At 33.4% G+C, this 19,606-nt stretch overlaps 4 protein-coding genes across 5 annotated transcripts; 2 read left to right on the top strand and 2 right to left on the bottom strand.

Annotated features, from left to right (window-relative positions):
* The first annotated feature begins 5,800 nt into the window (after positions 1–5,800).
* LOC122609969 (probable methyltransferase PMT21) lies at positions 5,801–10,344 on the top strand. The gene is made up of 8 exons (XM_043782928.1): positions 5,801–5,964; positions 6,857–7,155; positions 7,283–7,431; positions 7,871–8,066; positions 8,151–8,361; positions 8,862–9,537; positions 9,633–9,710; positions 9,808–10,344. The coding sequence occupies exons 2-8, from the start codon at positions 6,886–6,888 to the stop codon at positions 10,022–10,024; spliced, it is 1,797 nt and encodes a 598-aa protein (XP_043638863.1). The 5' UTR covers positions 5,801–5,964; positions 6,857–6,885; the 3' UTR covers positions 10,025–10,344.
* Positions 10,345–10,384: 40 nt separating this feature from the next.
* Positions 10,385–13,085, bottom strand: LOC122609970 (receptor-like cytosolic serine/threonine-protein kinase RBK2). Of its 2 annotated transcripts, none has more exons than XM_043782929.1 (8): positions 12,965–13,085; positions 12,176–12,586; positions 11,813–12,064; positions 11,550–11,704; positions 11,353–11,432; positions 11,116–11,251; positions 10,877–11,026; positions 10,385–10,805 (listed from the first exon to the last, which is right to left on the bottom strand). In XM_043782929.1, the coding sequence occupies exons 1-8, from the start codon at positions 13,059–13,061 to the stop codon at positions 10,680–10,682; spliced, it is 1,407 nt and encodes a 468-aa protein (XP_043638864.1). In that variant the 5' UTR covers positions 13,062–13,085; the 3' UTR covers positions 10,385–10,679. The 2 variants fall into 2 exon arrangements, with proteins under 2 accessions (XP_043638864.1, XP_043638865.1); XM_043782930.1 differs by having other exon boundaries at positions 10,385–10,797.
* An 816-nt stretch (positions 13,086–13,901) lies between these two features.
* On the top strand, positions 13,902–16,538 carry LOC122609971 (vesicle-associated protein 2-2-like). The gene is made up of 8 exons (XM_043782931.1): positions 13,902–14,027; positions 14,222–14,292; positions 14,748–14,829; positions 14,955–15,070; positions 15,133–15,462; positions 15,556–15,771; positions 16,059–16,136; positions 16,287–16,538. The coding sequence occupies exons 1-8, from the start codon at positions 13,979–13,981 to the stop codon at positions 16,374–16,376; spliced, it is 1,032 nt and encodes a 343-aa protein (XP_043638866.1). The 5' UTR covers positions 13,902–13,978; the 3' UTR covers positions 16,377–16,538.
* A 328-nt stretch (positions 16,539–16,866) lies between these two features.
* LOC122609974 lies at positions 16,867–19,083 on the bottom strand. Its single transcript, XM_043782933.1, has 2 exons — positions 18,578–19,083; positions 16,867–17,406 (listed from the first exon to the last, which is right to left on the bottom strand). Exons 1-2 carry the CDS (start codon positions 18,966–18,968, stop codon positions 17,009–17,011), a joined length of 789 nt encoding a protein of 262 aa, XP_043638868.1. The 5' UTR covers positions 18,969–19,083; the 3' UTR covers positions 16,867–17,008.
* Between the last annotated feature and the right edge of the window lie 523 nt (positions 19,084–19,606).

Below are 19,606 nucleotides of genomic sequence, written 5' to 3'. Positions count from 1 at the left end.
CCCGACCTTGGCCTCGTAAGACACTAGCTACGTTTTTTTGTTGTTGTTTTCCTCTCCATGGATCCATGTTAAATTGTAATATATGTGATAAATGTGTAGATTTGGTTGTGTTTTGGTTTGAAAAATAGTAATTTATATATAGATAAATAAATAAAAAAGATGGCATTGTTTTTTAATTAATCAAACGGCACAATCAAACGGTCACCTCCTTCCCAACGGTCACGTTTGACCAAAAATCCTTCAACCTGTTAGCTGGCTTCAAACCCTCCCAAATCAACCCATTGCCCAACTCGCATTATCGGCGGCGGTGTTCTATGGCGGGCTGGTCCAACCCGTCTTCAACCTGTGCTGACTCCGTTGGGCCTTAGGAAAATTTCACCAATAGTATAGCCTTGCACGTCCCTATACAACATTATTTTGATCGTGAGTCGTTATAAATATTCAGAGTAAAAACCTCAAAGTTTTGTCATCCTTTGTGAATTTTGAAAGGTTTGGGCGTCTAACGTACAATAACACCAAGTCTTTGCTATACAACCCTCTTGCATAATAAATCATCAATTTAAACTCTTTAATGAGAAATATTTGTCAACTAAAAATCTAGAAAGAAAAATTCATTGACTTGTAATAAATTAAATATTGGTAGCCGGGAAAATTAAATTCTTATACATAATAATCAAAATAGATGCTAGAATTACAATTACAAATAAAAATTCACGAACATATTTCTCATTAATAAAATATAAAGGAAAAAACATGAAAGAGAGAAAAGACTCTATTTTCATTAGTCGACATCACTTAAACCAATTTGTAGTTTGTTTGTATGTTTAGTATTTTTCTTATGTTTTTGTTCTTAAAGTTATTCTTCATTTATATATTAGTTATCTATATCTTGTTTTCTTTACGAAGTATGTCAATCATTTATCGAGTTTTTGTGGTCTTTTAAAAGTAACAGCACCGACAACAATAATAATAACATTCAATCCTTACATATAAGGTATGAAAAAGATGAAATATAAACAATATTGTCTCTATTCATTAATAGGGAAGCTTCATAAAAACTTGAGTCTTTTAAAAACAACCAACTCAAGTGATTACTATTGGATGGTAAGGCTGGGAGGAGTACTAGTCGGGTAGAGGGTCGGGTACCCCGACCACGATCGGGTACACCACCGCAACCCTCCAGCTAGCAATCGGGTACGTCATTTCGGGTAAGGAATCGAGTTAACTAGCCGATGCTCGATTTCAATTTTGGAACGTTAGAAATGCGTGAGACCCCCCCAGACAGCTATTTTCTTCTTATTTTTCTCCTTTACTTCGTTTATATATATATATATATGGGATATATATATATATTTGGGACCCCCCCCCCCCCGACATCTATTTTCTTCTTATTTTTCTCCTTTACTTCGTTTATATATATACATGGGATATATATTTGGGATATATATATATATATGGGATATATATTTGGGATACTTTTTGCAGGTTTTTGTATGAAGAAGACAAACTTTCCCAAGTGACTAACTTTAGTCCCTGTAATTTTGATGTTTGTAAGTATATATATATATATATATGGGGATGGGAATATAAGGTTGTCGGGTATCTAAGCTTAGGTGTGGAACACTCACATATTGTTTTTTTAATCCATAAAAATCATGGGGGCCCATGCATTTATTCATTAAACAAGAAATAATAAAATATTAGTATGTGAGGGGTTTCACACCTAAGCTTAGGTGCCGGACAGCCTTATATTCTCTTTTCCCTGTATATATGTATATATATAATATTATAAACTTCCAGTTTGAATAGTTTTAGTCCCTACAATTAGTTTTGTTAGAAGTAGAATATTTTTGGACATGTTTGAATTAGTTTTATTTTTAATAAAATATTTATATTTATATAGTTTGTGATTTTGTGTATAAAAAATATATGAAAAAGAAAATGAAATTGGGTAAGATTGGGTATGTATTGTAAGTGATTTAGGTAAGAATTGGGTAAAATTCAGGTAGTTGTGAGTTGGATGGTTTTGATTGGAACATGAATTGGGTAAGATTGGGTAAGGAGTGAGTACTCCCTCCACCCTAAGTAATTTTTTTTAGGTATACTGCAACTAAAATGTTACTTTTACCGAATTTAGAGGCGGTCAAAAGTTAGAACTTGTATTACCATACGGTAATACCACATTCACATTCAAAGACGGCCATCAATTATATACGAGTATCGGGCGCGTTTGGTTCACAAAATGTTTTGGGAAGAAATGGAATCTTTCAAAAGAATTGGAATTTGAAGGAATGGAATTTGACGGAATGTTTTTGATTTTTTGAAAATTCAAGTGATGGAATGAATGAAATTCCTTCCTCCATCCCCAAGGAATGGAGATTCCATCAAATGATGGAATGTTTACATTCCTATGGAATAAGATTTCTTCTTCTTTGTGCAACCAAACGCACTAAGGAATGGAATTCAATTCCAATTCCATCAGATTCTGTGAACCAAACGCGACCTAAATGTTTCTACATTGCAGTCTCGTAGGACAACTGCGACATCTTTTTATAAACCGAATACATTAAAATATTAATTAAAAAACATAAATGCTCGAATTGTAAACAACACGAATCTTAAATTGCCGACACTAAGAATATTTTTAGACTACTTGCATATATTATCCTATGTATATTTTTTTTTAAGGTGAATTTAACTTAAAACTTCGTGTCACGATTTGAGAGCGGGAGATCTAATATATATTGTTTTAACTGGGTCCGCACTAAAGAGTTCTCTCGATTATAAATGCCTATTATTTATTGTATACTTATCTAAACTAAATTAATTAATATTAAATATCTATAATATAACTAAAAGAGGGGTTAGGGGTACACTTAGCACCCCTAATCCCCCTCCTTTAACCTAATCTTCCATTCTTATTAATTCTCTAATTTTTTAATATTAATCTTAATTAATTTACACTTTTTGGTTTTCCATCACCAGTTTACACTTTAACCCCAATCTAAAACAATTAATTTACACTTTTTGGTTTCCCATCAACAATTTACACTTTAACCCAATTTAAAAATAATTAATTATACTTTTTGGTTTTCCATCACCAATTTACACTTAAAAATAATTAATTTACACTTTTTTCTGTTTTCCATCACCAGTTTATAATTTCACCCAATTTAAAAATAATTAATTTACACTTTTCGTTTTTATTGATAATCTATAATATAACTCACGTACGACAACAAAAAAAAGAAGCTACGATCAACTATAAAAAAGTTTTTCTTTTTATATACTTTGCACATAATTAATCATTATTATTATTTTTTAACATTGAATTTTTATGTTATTGTTATTATTATTTTTTAATCATTATAATCATTATTGTTGTCCATTATATGTTCGTTATGACTTTTTATTCAACAACAAAAAATGTGACCAAATTAGTTCATCTTGAAGATCTTAAGCCAATACATGTTAACCATCATTTAAGATTCCGTGTTGTACATGTATGAATTGTTTTGGAGTGGAACAACCCGGATAAAATCAAAACGTACGATATGGTCTTTGTTGATGAATTGGTATGTATTTTCAAATTATATAGTTTACAGTTTTAGAATATAAGAAACTGTAATTTTTTTATTTAGCTAAAGTTGAAAAAAAAAAGTGGTAAACTGGAATCAATATTCATATGGAGTTAATTTTCGTATGTTTCTTCTTTAACTTTCGTATTGATTAAGTTGTGATATATGACTTAACTAATCTAAATATTACATATTAAATTTTGTATTTGTAACCTATATTAACTCTTAGGATTTACGATTATATCTTTCTATAACCTTTGTGAATGGGCGGAAAATTTTAAGAGTATTTTGACCGATGGAGTGGCTACCTCAGCTAGCAAATTTCTAAGTTGATTTCGGTATATCTATTTAATATATTTGAATTTCAATTTTTTAACTTTGATTAATAAATTTTGAGACTATCCGTCCATTGGACGGAAATGAACACTAATAAGATTATAAACTAAAGAAACATAATGTTTGTTTGACATTAATTCTGAGTATATTCACATCGCCATTCATAGTACGTAATCGCATTATATTATAAGAAACACCAAACATACACACAAATTACAAACACATACAAATATAAAAAATTAATTGGTAACTGATATGGACTAATGAAAAAATAGTCTTTCTTTCTCTTTCATGTTTTTCCTTAATTTTGTTAATTACACATGTATTTGTGAAATTTTTTTAAAAATTTGGTTGTAACTCTAGCATTTCTCATACTGTAATTTTAAATGAAATTTCATTATCAAAGTATGTTACTAATAACCTTCGAATCTTTGTAAAATGAGGGATAAAGGCAAACTCGAGATAATCAGAGAATTATTAAGTGGTTAAGAATAACCTGGACACTAGCCTGGGTGGGAGATTAGTAGGTATCAAATAGTATATGAGATTAGGGGTTTCCATCCAATTACCCCCTCCCCCCATTTTTTTTCCTTAAATACATGATTTTTTTTTATGGAAAATTTGATCATGGTTTTAAACGCAAGTTTACTGATGCCGATTCCACTATAATGACCATGCTCGAGCACGCGAAATATTGGCAGGGTAATGTCGGCCCCCGCACAACGATGGTGGTCAGCCCGAAGCTTACGTAACTGACCCGGGGGAGGAATACGCAACATAATATCGTCTTCAAGGATCAAATGATTCATACGACTATGAACAGTATGAGTACATCCACCGCAATGATGGTGACATCGACGTCTTGTCTACCGATTCTCAATTTGGTTGGTGTTAAGTAATGTTTCTAATATTTAGGATTCGTAATTTCATTTAGTAATAGATAAGTTATTATGGTAATTCAAATCTTGTATGTTTAATCCGTGTATCAAATCATACAAAACATTTAGGTTAAGGCGATTTTTATGTCCCAAAATTCATGAGGTTAGGTACTTAGGTTGATTTATTTGGATTCGAGTGGTTTTAGCACTTTTAAAAAGATAGAGGTAATAGAGTAAACAAACACATATATTGGTAGAGAGAAAGCAATGGAAATGTAAAAAAAGAACCACCATGGAGCTTGGTTTGTAAAAAAAGTCAACTGGTGGTTTATATCTCTTTTCTTAAAAATCTAAACCTCATATTTCTAAATCAAACACCTACTCACTTTTAATTTTTTTAATCATATATATTAATGTGAGAAAAGTTAATATGAGGCTGTTATACATTCAACTTAAGTGAAAAATCCCTCACATATCAATATTTTAACATTTTGAATAAATGTTTGGCCCCCATAGTTTTTATGGTTTTAAAAAAGTATGTAAAAAATTTTTCACCCAACTTAGATGCCTAACATCCTCATATTCCCTTCCCCTATTAGTATAATAGTATTACATACAATAGTATTTTATATACATAATTTTTTTAAAAGATGTAATAGATATATATAAATAAAAGATAAATATATATAAAATTATAACATTAAATCTTATACTTTTTGTCCAAACCACAATTTGAAAAACATGTTTATTAACACCTACATTCTATTAGATTAAATACATCAAAAAAGGAGATAAGGTAAAAAAAAAAAAAAAAAGTAAAAAACAACATGAAAGACAGGAGTCATAAAAGCGTAGAATATATCTGTATGTAATATGGACATATAGATATGCATATGCATGTGAGGAAAAATATAATATAATAAATTATAGACATAAATAAATACTCCGTAATACGTCTTTGTATTGTACATGTATGTATGTGCGTGTGAGGCCATAGATATACCCTTTTTGCCTCATCCTCCTCTCTCTCTCTGTGTGTGTGTCTTTTTTATATCAGCTTCTCTTGTTTGGTTGGTTTGCTTTCCATTAACAGGATCGATCCCTGTCTGTCTGTCTTCATGCGTTTTTATACGGCTGCTTTTTCTCTTCACTAATAATCATTATTACATCAGGTATTCCCCATTACTCACCATTCTTTCTTTCTTTCTCTTTCTCTATATATATATATATATGTTAATATACAATATACATATTATGGATTTTATATTTTGTATAAGATATAAAATAAAACCTCATAAACAGATATCTTGGTTTTGGGCATAATTTCATGTTGCAGATCTGATTTCTGTAAATCGGTTCTCTTTGTTTTCATTCTATTCTATTCTTACTTATTATATTCTTGTGACATATCAAGAAAATATAAATTTAAATCGTTATATATGAATATTATTTTCTCAGCTAAACTAAGAACTGGGTTTTGTTTGGAATAACACGTTTTCTTTTTTTTTTTTTTTTTTGATAAAGATAAACAATGAATGGATTGTGTGGCATGGTGGTAATAAAAGAATCTTGCTAACTTTTTTCTTTGTTTATTATCAAAACAGTAAGAAAAAGTTATAGAAAAGCGTAAAATAAACCAAATAATAATTATAGTAATGTTTCTCTCCCTATCAGACACTGGGCAAGCAATGGCCATAATTGTCAAGGGCCCTCTCTATTATATAACAAAGATTTCATGAAACAGGAACTGGACCAATATTGGTGTGACTTTTTAGTTTAAAGTGATTTTGACTTGTAAAGTGTCCAATTAGCGTTGTCGGCAGTATCACAATACTTGCCACCATATGTTGACAAACTTTCTTGTTTTTCCATCAGATCTGCACTAATTTATGTGTATATATATACAGTATATAGTATTATTTTTGACTAAAACTTTGATGTTTTAACTTGTTTTAGTATATAGTGCCCATCTCATCTAGATCTGTTTTTTTTTTAAAACACAAATTTAACATTTTGTTTCAAAAATCTTGTTGACTTTAAGTTTTGAACTTTATTGTTGAGCAGATTGTGTATAGTTTTTTTGGGGAGAGAAAATGAAGTTTAAAGATGATAAGCCTGGAAGACAACCTGAAAAAAGTACAAGGGTGGTACAAGTAGTACTAATGTTTGTGGTGTTATGTGGGCTCTCATTTTATCTTGGTGGGATCTTTTGTTCTGAAAAAAATAAAATTTCTACCGAGGAGGTTGCTAAAGCTGTTGACTCTGTTGAACAAACTGTGTCTGGCCCGATCCGGGTTAAATCGGTTTCTTTTCCTGAATGCAGTGCTGACTTACAAGACTACACGCCTTGCACGGATCCTAAGGTATGCCTTTATTCGATCTCCTTATGATTGTGTTTAGGAACTTTACAGCGTATGCAATTCAACTCTTTGTATGGGTGCATAATCGTCCTGTCATTAATCATTGATGTATCTGCATATATGTAAACAGAGATGGATGAAATACGGGCGACACAGGCTTACATTCATGGAACGTCACTGTCCGCCTGTATTTGATAGGAAGGAGTGTTTGATACCTCCACCTGATGGCTACAAGGAGCCTATCAGATGGCCAAAGAGTAAAGATGAATGTTGGTATAGGTAAAATTCCAATCTTTTCTTTCTATCCAGATTATAGATGACAAAAGGGGCTGTTCAGCAGGTTGTATAACATACGAAAACAGGTCTGAGTTAAAACGGGTTAGTTTTTAGTGTGCCTTGATATAGCCCGGGTCAGGTTGATCTAATAAACTTGTTTACTCCATTTATATAGACAATGATCATGATAATAATAATACTCTATGGATGATAACAAAAACACTACTATTACAATAATAATTAAGATCTTTTAATAGGAACATTTTAAGAGTTTGTATGTTTTAAGTATAAGATTTGGGTTATTTTTCCACCTGAATGACCCATTTGACCGTTTGTAATTCAACCCAGCCCAAATTGAACCAAGTAAATTGGTGGATATTGTTACTTCTAATCAACATGTTTTTTTGGTTTTTTATCTAATATTTTGTGTAAATCTTTTTAGAAATGTTCCATATGACTGGATCAACAAGCAGAAGTCAAACCAGCATTGGTTAAGAAAAGAAGGAGAGAAATTCTACTTTCCTGGTGGCGGTACTATGTTCCCCAATGGTGTTAGCGCCTATGTTGATTTAATGCAAAATCTAATCCCAGAAATGAAAGATGGGACTGTTAGAACTGCCATTGATACTGGATGTGGGGTTAGTTTCCATTTCAGATGCCCAAACCAAATTTGTTAACCTTTGTTGCTTTTAAGCTTAATTTTGAACTTCTTTTGAGTCCAGGTTGCTAGTTGGGGAGGTGACTTGCTCGATCGTGGCATCTTAACGGTGTCTCTTGCCCCGAGAGATAACCACGAGGCTCAAGTTCAGTTTGCATTGGAACGTGGTATTCCAGCAATTCTTGGAATTATATCTACGCAACGTCTTCCCTTCCCATCAAATTCATTTGATATGGCTCATTGCTCACGATGCCTTATCCCATGGATCGAATTTGGTAATTTTGAATTCCTTGAAGTCAGTGATATTATGGTAGAAGCTGCAAATGGCGAGTTGTGGGAGTTGGATAATGGGTCATAATGGGTTCAAGTCAAAATGGATAATGGGTTGACTTGGAACCATTTTTGATCCTTTTTTTATTCTATATTATTATCATTTTATATAAATTCTAATTGCTTCAAAGATGGTCAAGATAGTTATATTATTACAATGATATAGGTTCTTGAATAAAAAGGTGATTTTGCTGTTGTATACAACCATAATAACAAACTTGACCTGTTTGGCCACGGCCTTTTTACGTAAGTTTTCTGATTTGATCCGTTTAAGATAAAGCTTAACCAGAATTGGCCCTTTTGCCTTTTATAAGTGAATGGGTTGAAATTGCCACATATGCTGTGGTATGGAAACAACTATGCTGTGGTATGGAAACAACTTAAAGATGTCCCCTTTAATTATTTACATAGTCGTCTTGACTAGTTTCTTGGATTTCATTTTCAGGTGGTATTTACCTTCTTGAAGTACACCGGATCCTAAGGCCAGGAGGCTTCTGGGTCCTATCAGGTCCTCCCATAAATTACGAGAGACGGTGGAGAGGTTGGAACACGACAATAGATGAGCAAAAGTCAGATTACGAGAAGTTAGAAGAACTTTTAACCTCAATGTGCTTTAAGCTATATAACAAGAAAGACGATATAGCTGTTTGGCAGAAATCATCAGATAACGACTGTTACAAACAGCTTGATGTACCAGACAACTACCCGACAAAATGTGATGATGGGACTGAGCCTGATTCTGCGTGGTACACCCCATTGAGACCATGTGTAGTTGTGCCCAACCAAAAGCTCAAGAAACTGAGCTTGTCATCGATCCCAAAATGGCCTGAAAGATTACATGACGCTCCAGACCGCATTGGTGATGTTAAAGGTAGCAGTGCTGGGGACTTCAACCGTGATGACAAGAAATGGAAAAATAGGGTGAAGCACTACAAGGCGTTGCTTCCGGTTCTTGGAACTGATAGGATACGAAATGTGATGGATACAAACACTCGTTATGGAGGTTTTGCTGCAGCTTTGATCGATGATCCACTTTGGGTCATGAATGTCATCTCATCTTATGCTCCAAATACCCTTCCTGTCGTGTACGATAGGGGCCTAATTGGAACTTACCATGACTGGTAAGACAAACACATAGTTATATACATAATTGTAAATTTAATTCTCAATTTTTTAAATTTTTTTTTACTGAATCAGTTAATTTATTTGTTGTTAGGTGTGAGGCGTTTTCAACATATCCCAGAACATATGATCTTCTTCATGTAGACGGTCTCTTTACATCCGAAAGCCATAGGTAAAACGTCTCACTTAAAGTCGTATTATTGTTGATGCTAGTAAAAAATATTTAAAACTTCACATTTTGACATTAAAATCTAATTGTGTATGAGTAGGTGTGAGATGAAACACATGTTATTGGAGATGGATCGGATCTTGAGACCAAATGGGTATGCAGTAATTAGGGAATCAAGCTTCTTCATAGATGCAGTTGCTACAATTGCAAAGGGACTGAGATGGGATTGTCATATTGAAGCTACCGAAGACGGCACAGATAAAGAAAAGATTTTGATCTGCCAGAAGAAACTCTGGTACTCGCAACAAAACTCATAACACGAACAAAGTTGAGAAACAGTGATCATTTATATCAGAAACCAGCAGATAGTTAATCAAAGAATCATTAAGTTGGTATTCCATAAACATATATAACATCAAATTTTCTAAAAAACAGGGAAAGTTTAGTTACTCATGGATCTAAATTAAACTAGTATAGTGGGATTTCTGTGGTGTAGAAGAAATATATATGTTCTTTTTCTTTTTGTATTAAGCACCAGATATACTCCTGTTTTTTCTGGTTCTTTGTTGTCGAAGTTGGTTACGGTGACAATTGTAAGTCCATATTTCTATTGTATGTAATGAGATTTTTTGGTGCCTGTTATTCTTGCAAAAACAACAGTTGCTTAAGAGTACCAATCACCTAAAGTTAGATCATAAATAGTCTATGCTCTTGTCATTTCTAGAGCAATTTATCTCGTTACATTCATGATTCATGAAAACAAAGCATATAGATTTACCATGTACTTGTAGTGAAGTAGAATAGCCGGTTAATATCTTTCCAGCTTCCTGACTCCAAGTGCCAACCCGTGTTAGTCATTGTATGGTTCCAAGAATATCAGAGTTTTCTTGGAGGATATAATCAACCCATTGACATAAATTTAAGTTTCAACACAAACTGGCTTTTGATGACTTAGATAGTCTTGGAGCAAGTCTAATAATAGTCTGACTCATATATTTCCATTGATTTCCCCTTCTCAAAAGCAGGCCTCTTTTGATATTTATTGTTTCCATCAAGTATGCTCTGATCTCCTTGACCGCTTTTTAACATACTGTAAACCTGCATATATGCATAAATAATGGCAAGATACTAGTAAAACGTGAACGACAATACAGATAAGAGAAATTCACCTCGCTCATTTTAGGACGTTTGGTTGGAACATGCTTAATGCATAAAGAAGCAGCTGTCACAATGCAATTTAGCTGCTCTAAGTCACAAGCGCCAGAAAGTTGTGGATCAACAAGTTCTTTGAACTCATTTGAAGCGATTAAAGGTTTAGCCTGAAAATATTGAATCAAAAAGTTCTTTTTTTCTGTGATGAAAATTTGATATACAAGACCTTGATCAAGAACCATAATTGAAGACTTACCCACATAACCAGACTTTTCTGCGACTCATCCAGAGCAGGACGTCCGGTGACGATTTCCAACAACAGTACCCCAAAAGCAAACACATCAGTTTTCTCATCGATTAAACCATTCATGAATATCTCGGGAGCAAGGTAGCTATACTTTGGAAGAAAAACAAAACTTATCAAATCAAATGAATCTAGATACATAAGAGGGATTTAAAGCGCCAGAATAATGTATGTCCTTTGTTTGCATACCCAAATGTCCCTTCAAATTGTGATACCGCGAGGTTCAACCATTGATCTGGCAGCCATTTTGCCAACCCAAAATCAGAAATCTACATTTTATAGAGAAAGCTTAATATTAATATGAAGCTAAACCTTTTCTTAAAATCATGCCAACCCAAAATCCAAACAGGTCACTCTAAACCTGCATAGATGTATTAATTGATTACCTTAGGTTCAAACTCCTCCGATAACAAAACATTAGCCGCCTTGATATCCCTGTGAATAATTCTCCGTTGACAACCTTCATGAAGATAAGAAAGACCCGAAGCCGTGCCTATGGCAATGTTATATCTCGCATCCCAATCTAGTTTCTCTTTCTGACCTGAAATTAGAAACCAATATCAACATACAACAAGGATGACAAGAAAACAAAATAATCTATAATAACGTTAACATATCGTCAGCATAACAATGTCGCTTAACGACTAACCAGTAAGAAGAGATGCTAAGCTTCCGTATTGAGACAAAGGAAGGACAAGATGCATCCCGCCTTCAACTCCATAGCCAATAACATGAGATATATTTGGATGTTTGACATGAACTAGAATTCCCAATTCGGATAAAAAATCCGAAGTCATCTCCTCTGGTGTACCCCTGAATAGTCTTTTTACTGCTACAAGTTGCCCATCTTTCAATAGACCCTTGTAAACTTCAGAATACCCGCCTTCTCCAATTAAGTTTTCTTCGTAGCATCATCACATAAATAAAGTAAATTTCCATAAGACTTACAAATAATCATTTGACACCATCATTCCATATTTTGTAAAGTTAAAATAGACAGATATATACAAACCACGGCTAAAGTTGTCTGTTGCAGATTTAAGATCCGCGAGTGAAAAATTGATCCATGATGCCTCAAAACAATGCAACTCGGTGTCTAAGTCAGGAGGTAATGCTGGTATGGTTTTGGTTAATTTCCTGCTCTTTTTCCGAGTCAGCCTCTTGATAGAATGCAAGGTAGGATGGAATCCATGTAAGCTTGAGGACCCCATTTTAAGTTTATCAAAGAACCCATGCCTTTGATGAGGACTTACATCATCATCATGATCAGAATCTACTTTGGAAGCAGATGATGGCGAACATGAATTGTCATCCTTATAAGGAGAAGCTGTTGGTGAGCATGATCTGCTGGTGGCCTTAGGTGATGTTGTTGGTTCAGAATCGATTTCATCCTCTTCATCTTTATCATCTATAGACTCGACGTCTACCAATACAATTAACATACACTAATTACATGTACAAGTATAAATATACAAGTACTACTAAAAGTTTTATTTTCCCTTAATCCATATAATTTTGCTCATTTGTCATTAATTACCAAGTGTTCTTTCAGTATTGAACCTTAACATCCAACTTAACTCATTAACGATGTATAAGTGAGAGCTAATTATCTTTATGTCTTAAATCCTCATTATACACTACGGCTTTCAAACATTTTATCAAGCAACAATTGTTTTCACATACAGTAATTTTTTTTTTCTTATGGATATATTTGATGAACAAAACCTAGTTACTATATATGAAAAGCACATTGTTAAAGAGGAACACAATTAATAAACCTTGTCAAAGGGTTTCTGCATACCTTCAAGCGAAATGGGAACACAAGAATTGGAGAAAATGATTCTCTTATTTCCAACTGCGAAAATAACGCTCTTCTTATTTGTTTCTTCTTCCGTCATCCTTACGTTAACAGTTAGTTTCTGAATATTAACATATATGCATGAACAAAAGGATACACATATAAAAAAGCCTAATCATATACTATATATGGGCCCATTTAAAGTTCATGTCAAACAATTATGTTAAAAAAATTTTCATTTTGCAATTACAAAAATCTAGGATTGCAATACATATTAATATGACAAATTATAACATGACAAGATTATTCACCTACTATTGATGATGACAAATGTTAAGATGATATAATAGGGAATTATGGAAACGGTAATTAATGGATATATATACCTTGAAGATTCTGTTTTGGCCGGGTTAGGGAGATTGTTGAATAAGAACCAGAATTTTGTGTTTTTTGTAATGATAACCAACAATGCAAGGAGCGAAACAGATAGAGGTAACGGTAACGGTTAACATGTTGTTTTTTTTTATAAATGAAGACAATGAATTATTAATTGTATATTTATTTTATTTTTAGTAGCGGTTATTTTTATTTTGAAAGTTTAATTTTTGGGTGTGGAACCCAACCTGGAATGCATGAAAAAAACTTCATAGACTTATCACTCCATACCGTCAAACCCAAGACTTGTGGGTAAAAACTAAAAAACGGAGAAGGTTACTCAAAATTTAATTACATGAAGTAAAGAGGTGACAATTATACTGTAACAATATAAAAGCAAGGGGACTAAACATCGAAATAATGATAAAAATAGATAACCAAATCAACCAACATAAAAAAGTAGACCCATGCAACAAGAATACATATAGGATGAAACGACAATATATATGGATGAATGCTGACCTGTCAATTTATTCTGTTACAATCTGTATAAATTTCGTTCATCTTATTGAAACAATTCATCATCTGAATCCCATTTACGTTCGATTTAATCTACTGTTTTCAGGAAAAATATTTTAGAAAATGGGAGCAAAGTTATTGGAAATTGATGGAACATCAATCAAGTTCATATGTAAGAATATATCTTCTTAATTTTAATATACATATAACGTATTGGATATATGTATAGCATTGTTCTCATTAACATTTACATTTCAAATTTTGTTATTTTCTGATTGAATTACTAAACTATGGTTTAATTTTGTCACAAAAGCATAAAGAGATGGAATTTGGGGGTATTGATGTATGGTCTTTTGTCCACTGCAGGTGAGGTGAAGAAACCAAGTACCTCCTCAGTTTACCTCTCAAATATATCTGATGAATATGTTGCATTTAAGGTGCTTGCTTACTACCCCGTTAAAGTATTTGTGATAGTACCTTGTACGATTAAATGCATAAAAAATGTATTCAACTTGTTATGTTTTGCTATTAGCTGTTATAGATGTTTCAGCCATCTTTTATGTGTGTCAAAATTTCAAGACATTGCTATTGTATGTATCTGACCTCTTATAACCATTACCGGTTTTAATAATGTGATAACCTAAATGGATGTTTTTTGTCAGGGCAATGAGTTGAAAGTCTGATACACACAGGAGGTTTGGGAATTGGATAGCAAAATATGACAAAATTAGACACATGTTTGTTTTTGTGTTTTAGGATAGAGTTGGATGCATTTATGTGCACTTATCCGATTATTCCTGCCTTGTAAACTTGCAAGTGTTTTTTCTGTTAAAGATAAGCTTTTTTTACTATCTGTTTTTCACATATAGAAGAGCATTTTCTCATCTTTCAGGTGAAAACTACATCACCAAAGAGATATTGTGTTAGACCCAATTCAGGCATCATCAGCCCAAAGTCAGCATGCGATTTCACGGGTATAGAAGGACTCCATATCCAAATGTTTGTATGACTTTTTGCATCACAATGTGTTGCCTTTACTACTATGTGTAGTGATCAATACTATAACTTGCCATGTTTTATGTTATTTTCTGCTATGCAGTTACTATGCAAGGTCTAAGGTCGGCTCCATCCGAGGTCGATTGCAAAGATAAATTCTTGATCCAGAGCACAGTCGTCGATTCTGAGATGAGAGAAGAAGATGTCACTCTTGAATTGGTAAGTATTTCGTTATTTGGTCAAGTTTTTCTGCACTGATGCTAATTTTTGCCATCTGGCAGTTCTCCAAAAGTAGCGGCAAGTATGTTGAAGAGAAGAAGCTCAAAGTTGTTCTAGTTAGCAAACAAGATTCTCCATCAGAGGAACACAAGAACAAAATCTCCGAAAAAGAACCACCTAAAGAAGCTTCAATCAAAGAAGAGAATCAGGCAAAGAAAGATAAAGTGTCGGAAAAAGAACACAAACATAATGTGCCGGAAAAAGAACACAGACATAAAGTGTCAGAAAAAGAACACAAAAATAAAGTGTCAGATAAAGATCTGCCTAAAGAAACTTCTATGAAAGAAGAGAATCTGGTGAAGAAAGATGAAAATGCCTTTTCAATGCACACAGTGAGTGATGACTTTTTTACTTAACATGACTTTTGCTTGAATACTATTGATGGGGACATCTTTTATATGTAATTGGAACTTAATTTTTTGTAGAAAATTGAAGACCCAAAGGAAGCTAAAGGTGCATTGACTACGGAGGATCCAAAGTCATATGGTGATCCTGATGGAAATGAGCAGAACTATTCCAAAAATTTGGAGTCTGCCCCAGTAAAGATGGTGAAAGAGGACTCCATAAGGAAGTTGAGATTGCGTAATCAACTCAAGGAGTTGAGATTGAAAGAAACTTCATTAGAGAATCAACTGAAAGAGGTTTGCTTCATTGCTTGTACCCATTTTAGTGTTTAGATATAGGAAGTAAAAAAAAAAAGATTGCAGGCTTTTCTTACATTAGTGATGCATCAATGCACATCACTGATGCGCCAACTCGCACAAATTTTAGTATGCGGAGAATTGTATAGCTTCCTTAGACGTCAGATACTTCAAGTAATTTGTGTTGGTGTTCTGCATATGCCAGGAGTGCATGATTCATCCTTTGTTAAGATTTGTATTCTTAAGCATTCAGCTAATGGTCTATCTGATTACAATTCTTTTTGTAGGCCAAATCTACTATCTCCAGCCTAACATGTCAGAACAGCAAAATCATTGAAACAAAAAGGAAACTTCAGCTTGAACTAGTGAGTATATTGCATTTATCCCGTCATACATGTTCCATTACGTGATTTCCCATTTAAAATTCAACACTGCCAAACACGTTTCGTCATCTCATCATTATTGATATCAATGTAACCAAACACCACCACCTCATTTTATTTACTTGTTTGCAGGATAGGAGAAGTAAGAAAGGTTACCCATTCACATTTGTTTGTGCAGTGTCCTTTTTGGGTTTGATAAGCGGATACTTCTCAGATCCTTAGATAAGTATTCAAAATCATCTGTTCTTCGTTACCAAAGATTGGATGGCTGTATTGCTTAACCTGTACTTTGTGTTTTGTAAAAGTACCAGTAATTGTATATATTATTGGCTGTCTTCAGATGATTTACTTTATAAATATTCGGGATGATATTTAAGGTCAAAATTCATATATAGGAATAAGTTAGGTTGCATTATATGAAAGCTACTTAACATGATGGAGAAGGGTAAAATGAGCGGGTCATGTATAAAGTCAAGATGGTTTAGCATTTGTACATCATGCAACTGGTTGGGTATCTAAGCATATTTTTCCAAAGAAAATGTTATTGTATTCTAAAGATAATTACTTATATTAGCGTCAGATATGTTTATAAGACTATTATTTCAAAACGATTATCAGGTTTCATGCATTTTCAGGCTTAACTTCTACACTAAATGACTGGAATATCAGAGCACACAATTGTATCAAACTATCAAGCTATTTATAAGCAAAATAGGGCAGAAAATGACACCACTAGATTAAGTTACTACATGGATAAAAGGTTTTACAAGAGAACACATGACACAAAACCTACATTGACTAGATACAACAAAGTAGACTGACCTAAGGACCTACTAGGAACCAACAAAAAAGCCCTAAACTACTGAATTGGTTTGCATTTTGCAAAGCTCGTTAAGGGTACTTGCAAGATTGCCGAGGCAATTTATAATCTTATCACCATTGATCCTACTTAACTCGAATAAATCATTGTGGTCATTGATTAAATCCACACCTACTTGCTCTTTGACAATAGCTTCAATTAGTTCTGCATTATGTCTCAGTTTCTCGGCTATGTTTTGTTCATGCTCCCCTAGGTTGATTTCAACAAGCTTGGTACTTTCATCTACTGTATTTCTGCGGCGACGTACTCGTTTCTCTGAACTGCATTCCTCAACTTCAATGTCTTCGCTTTTCAGATGTCTCATTGGCTTTTCTTTTTCTTCGATGGTGTGTTTCTGTGCTGGCACAGCCTTAGCCCTTTGATTCTTCGAACCTGATGCCAATCCAAGAAAACAACACAAGTCAAGAACTTAATCAATTATCGAATATTACTAAAGTCATAATTATACAGATACGCTAATAACTTGATTAGAAAATCTTTGTTACCAAGCTGCCAAGTCTGATTACATTTACTGACATGATGAAGAGATGTAATCCAAGTTCTTACAACTCTTGGAAACAGTCAATATTCTAAGAATAATACCTCTTGCCTATCTAACTATTCTAATGATCATTAAAAGGAGCAAGTATTTAGCAGAATCAGCCATAAACATCAGAAGACAGCCTGATACCATTCCATGAAAGCCAACGGTGTTATAGCATTGCTCACCTGTTGAAAATGCTCGACTCAAATACCTTCCTATCATGTGTTCAACCTTTTCTGCCCATAATGAGCAATCTTTCCCATCCTTGTACCAGGACATCTAGAGTCCTACCATTGAGTGTTAATGAATGAGTGACAAAATTTCTAAAAATGTTGTTTCATGATCTTAAAAAGATCCAAAAACAATGATAAAATATCTTCTTCACTAAGATGCCTTCAATTGATTTGTCTACTTTCTAAACATCAAAAATCACATATTCATTACACCAAAGTTACATCACTACTTCATAGTCACAGTCTTTGTCTACCTATAACACAATATTGATTTCCTCATCAAGGCGCCATACGTTATTACCTAAAAAAAAGCAAATCTGGCACTTAGCAGTTACTAAGTTAGCCCGTATGCTTGTGCTAAAACAGTATATCCTAACAAGTTGTATACTTCAATTAGTAAACTTCATTCCCGGTAATCACATATCATTAACACCCAAACCTAGAAACCGGTACACATACAGCTTTAAATATATAGTATAAAAGACAAGTTAGACACTATTATAATCCAATCCCCAGTCTTCAGGATCCGGGTGATCACCATTTGCTTATTATAAAATGCTTAACTACTTAAAAAATACAATCTTAGCTTGCTTATTTTAAAGTACGCTATTCCTTCTAAAATAAGCAGATAAGCAGTTTACAGAGTAGTCTTTTGGATATACTTAAATACAAACACCCTTTACAAGTCCAACATTATATCATGCTACCATAAAAAAAAAAAAAATCAAAAACACATAAATAAGTCCAACATTATAAAAACAAATACAGCCTAAAAAGAAGACTATACCATATAGCCCAACCTCGGGGATTTGTACCAAATCTTCAGGATCAGTATCATCAGCATCAGAATCAAACCCATAATCCTTGACATGCCTTTCAACAACCTTAAACAACTCAAAATTAAAACTAGGTTTATTCGAACCAGAGTGTTTAATTCTCTTGTAATCCGAAAGCAAAGTGTCCCATTTTCTTCGGCATTGGTTCAAGTTCCTGTTAACATCCAATGCATTACAATTTTCAACTATTATTTTCCATTTCTGAAAAGAGGACAGCGTGCCGCGACAATCGGCTTCGATTGCGGATATTTCGTTGACTAGAATTAGGGATTCTTCCACTGTCCAATCGGGTGCTGCTTTTGATCGGGTTCGGAGGCTGTTGACGGTTTCCTCCTGCTCCATTGTTTGAATGTGGGTTTGAATTATTTTATTATTATGTATAAGGTAAAGGTGGAAGATGGGGATTGAAAAACCCTTATTAAACTCACATTCAATGTGGGTTACAGTTGGCTCAATTTCCCTTATTTCTATTTACAGTTTTATTGTTTTTCATGGATACAATTTTTATATCTCAAATAATGTATGAATATGATACCAAAGAAAAAGTAAATTATACTTTTCGTCCTAAAGTTGGCACGTTTTTTACTTTTCGTCCTTTAAGTGAAAAAATTATAATTTTAACCTTAAAGTTGGTAGATTTTTTCAATCATCGTTCCTCGCCAAACGTCGTTAAGTTTCAGTCGTTAAGTCGGACACGTGCAAAACACGTGACGGAGGACAAACTGTGATTTGCATATGTGATACTAACACAGTTCATCCGGTTTCTACTTTTGACGACGACTTGATTCTTTTTGCTTCGTTTTATGGGATGAATTGGGATTTCATCATCAACGTCATAAAGCTGCTATATAACCATTAAGAAAGAGAATCAAAAAACGACAATTGAAAAAGCACGAATATACAATGTAGACATCTTATTACCAATTTTGTTTTGCCTTCGTTGTGATCAATTTCATCCAATAGAACAAATTCATTGAACA

Source organism: Erigeron canadensis, chromosome 8 (genome assembly GCF_010389155.1).
Source record: "Erigeron canadensis isolate Cc75 chromosome 8, C_canadensis_v1, whole genome shotgun sequence".
Lineage (NCBI taxonomy): Eukaryota > Viridiplantae > Streptophyta > Magnoliopsida > Asterales > Asteraceae > Erigeron > Erigeron canadensis.
The sequence above is the reverse complement of the archived record's forward strand: the minus strand, read 5'-3'. Positions and strand labels throughout refer to the sequence as shown.